General features: G+C 35.9%; 1 protein-coding gene across 1 annotated transcript; it reads right to left on the bottom strand.

The window, feature by feature from the left end:
• Positions 1-363: 363 nt before the first annotated feature.
• Positions 364-1095, bottom strand: LOTGIDRAFT_176093 (hypothetical protein; the record flags this gene model as incomplete). Its single annotated transcript, XM_009066168.1, has 1 exon — positions 364-1095. A coding segment is annotated over one exon (732 nt), but the record flags the coding sequence as incomplete, so codon positions are not given.
• Positions 1096-1338: the final 243 nt, after the last annotated feature.

Genomic DNA, 1338 nt, shown 5'->3' with positions numbered 1-1338 from the left:
TCGGACAACATGAACTAATTCGCAAAAACGTGCATCTTCACCATCTCTTAGTGGACGGAAACGTGTTAAATCTTGGGTAATACAATCAGCAATAAATCTTGGATCTCCATACATTGAGTCTAGATATTCAAAGGCAGCATCATAATCAGAACCCATACCACTTATCAATTCTAATGGCTTATTTACCAAACAGGAACGCAGTAAAGTTATAGCATCTCGTTTACTATATCTCGATGAAACCATATGCAAAAAGTCTGACTTAAAAGTATAATATTCACGAACATCTCCACTAAACTTTGGCATCTTCGGTTTCTCCATTTTAAATTGACAAACATCGGTAGATTGTGTAGGGTTTCCACTGACAGAATTACTATTCAGGCTAGTTGAAGCAGTAAGACCATTCATATTCTCGGTACTCAGATTATCAGCATCAAAATTATTCGGATTGACAGCAGTAGAATTTCTCGGATTAACAGCAGTAGAATTTCTCGGATTAACAGCAATAGAATTTCTCAGATTAGCAGCAGCAGAATCTCTCGGATTAACAACAGCAGAAGTAGTTGGATTCGGATTATCATCAGCAGAAGTACTCGGATTGACAGCAGATTTACTCGGATTATCGTCTATACTGTGGTTGTCAGGATCAACAATATTATTTACATCAGAATTAATCTGGATATCAGTAGGTAATGAATTGTCATTAGGGGATGAAGAGGGTGACAGGTTTATTTGATCAGGGCTCTGGGGAATTTCAACATTCTGGGTTTTTGCTTGGAACTCATCATCTAAGTGTTTAACATAATCTTTGGAATACATTTTTAATGTTGTGACCTGGTTTTGCACATCATCCAACCAAATTTCTGCAGTTTCAAATTCATCCTCGTCATCTATCATTTGAGTATATGCAGTATGTGTTTCCACCAGATTATCAAATGCAGTGTCTATTTTCAAAACTATTTCTTGGATTTCTTCTATTCCTCTTTTTTCATTAATCAGTCTATCTAGTACTTTCCCTAGTCTGGTAATAGCAGCTTTACAGTTTCTTCTTTTCTTCTTGGCTTCTAAGAGCAAGGTTTTCAGTTCCTCTGGTGGCATGTTTAATTTTCAAAAATTCAATCAGTCAAAATTTCACAGGATATGTGACAGATAAACAAAAGTTCAGTAAATGTGACCAGTTTCACAGCAAATACACAATACGTGCCAGTTCTGACTGAATTTTCTCAAATTTCACCAGGATACAGATTAGCAAATATAATACAGTTTACCAGTCATTAAACACAGTAGATTAACATCCAAATTTCTTCAGCATTTCTCCAATCCCGTGGTTAGCAAAGTTCA

The sequence above is a fragment of the Lottia gigantea genome, assembly GCF_000327385.1.
Source record: "Lottia gigantea unplaced genomic scaffold LOTGIsca_733, whole genome shotgun sequence".
Classification (NCBI taxonomy): Eukaryota; Metazoa; Mollusca; class Gastropoda; family Lottiidae; genus Lottia; species Lottia gigantea.
Note: the sequence above shows the minus strand (reverse complement) of the source record. Positions and strands in the feature narration are given on the sequence as shown.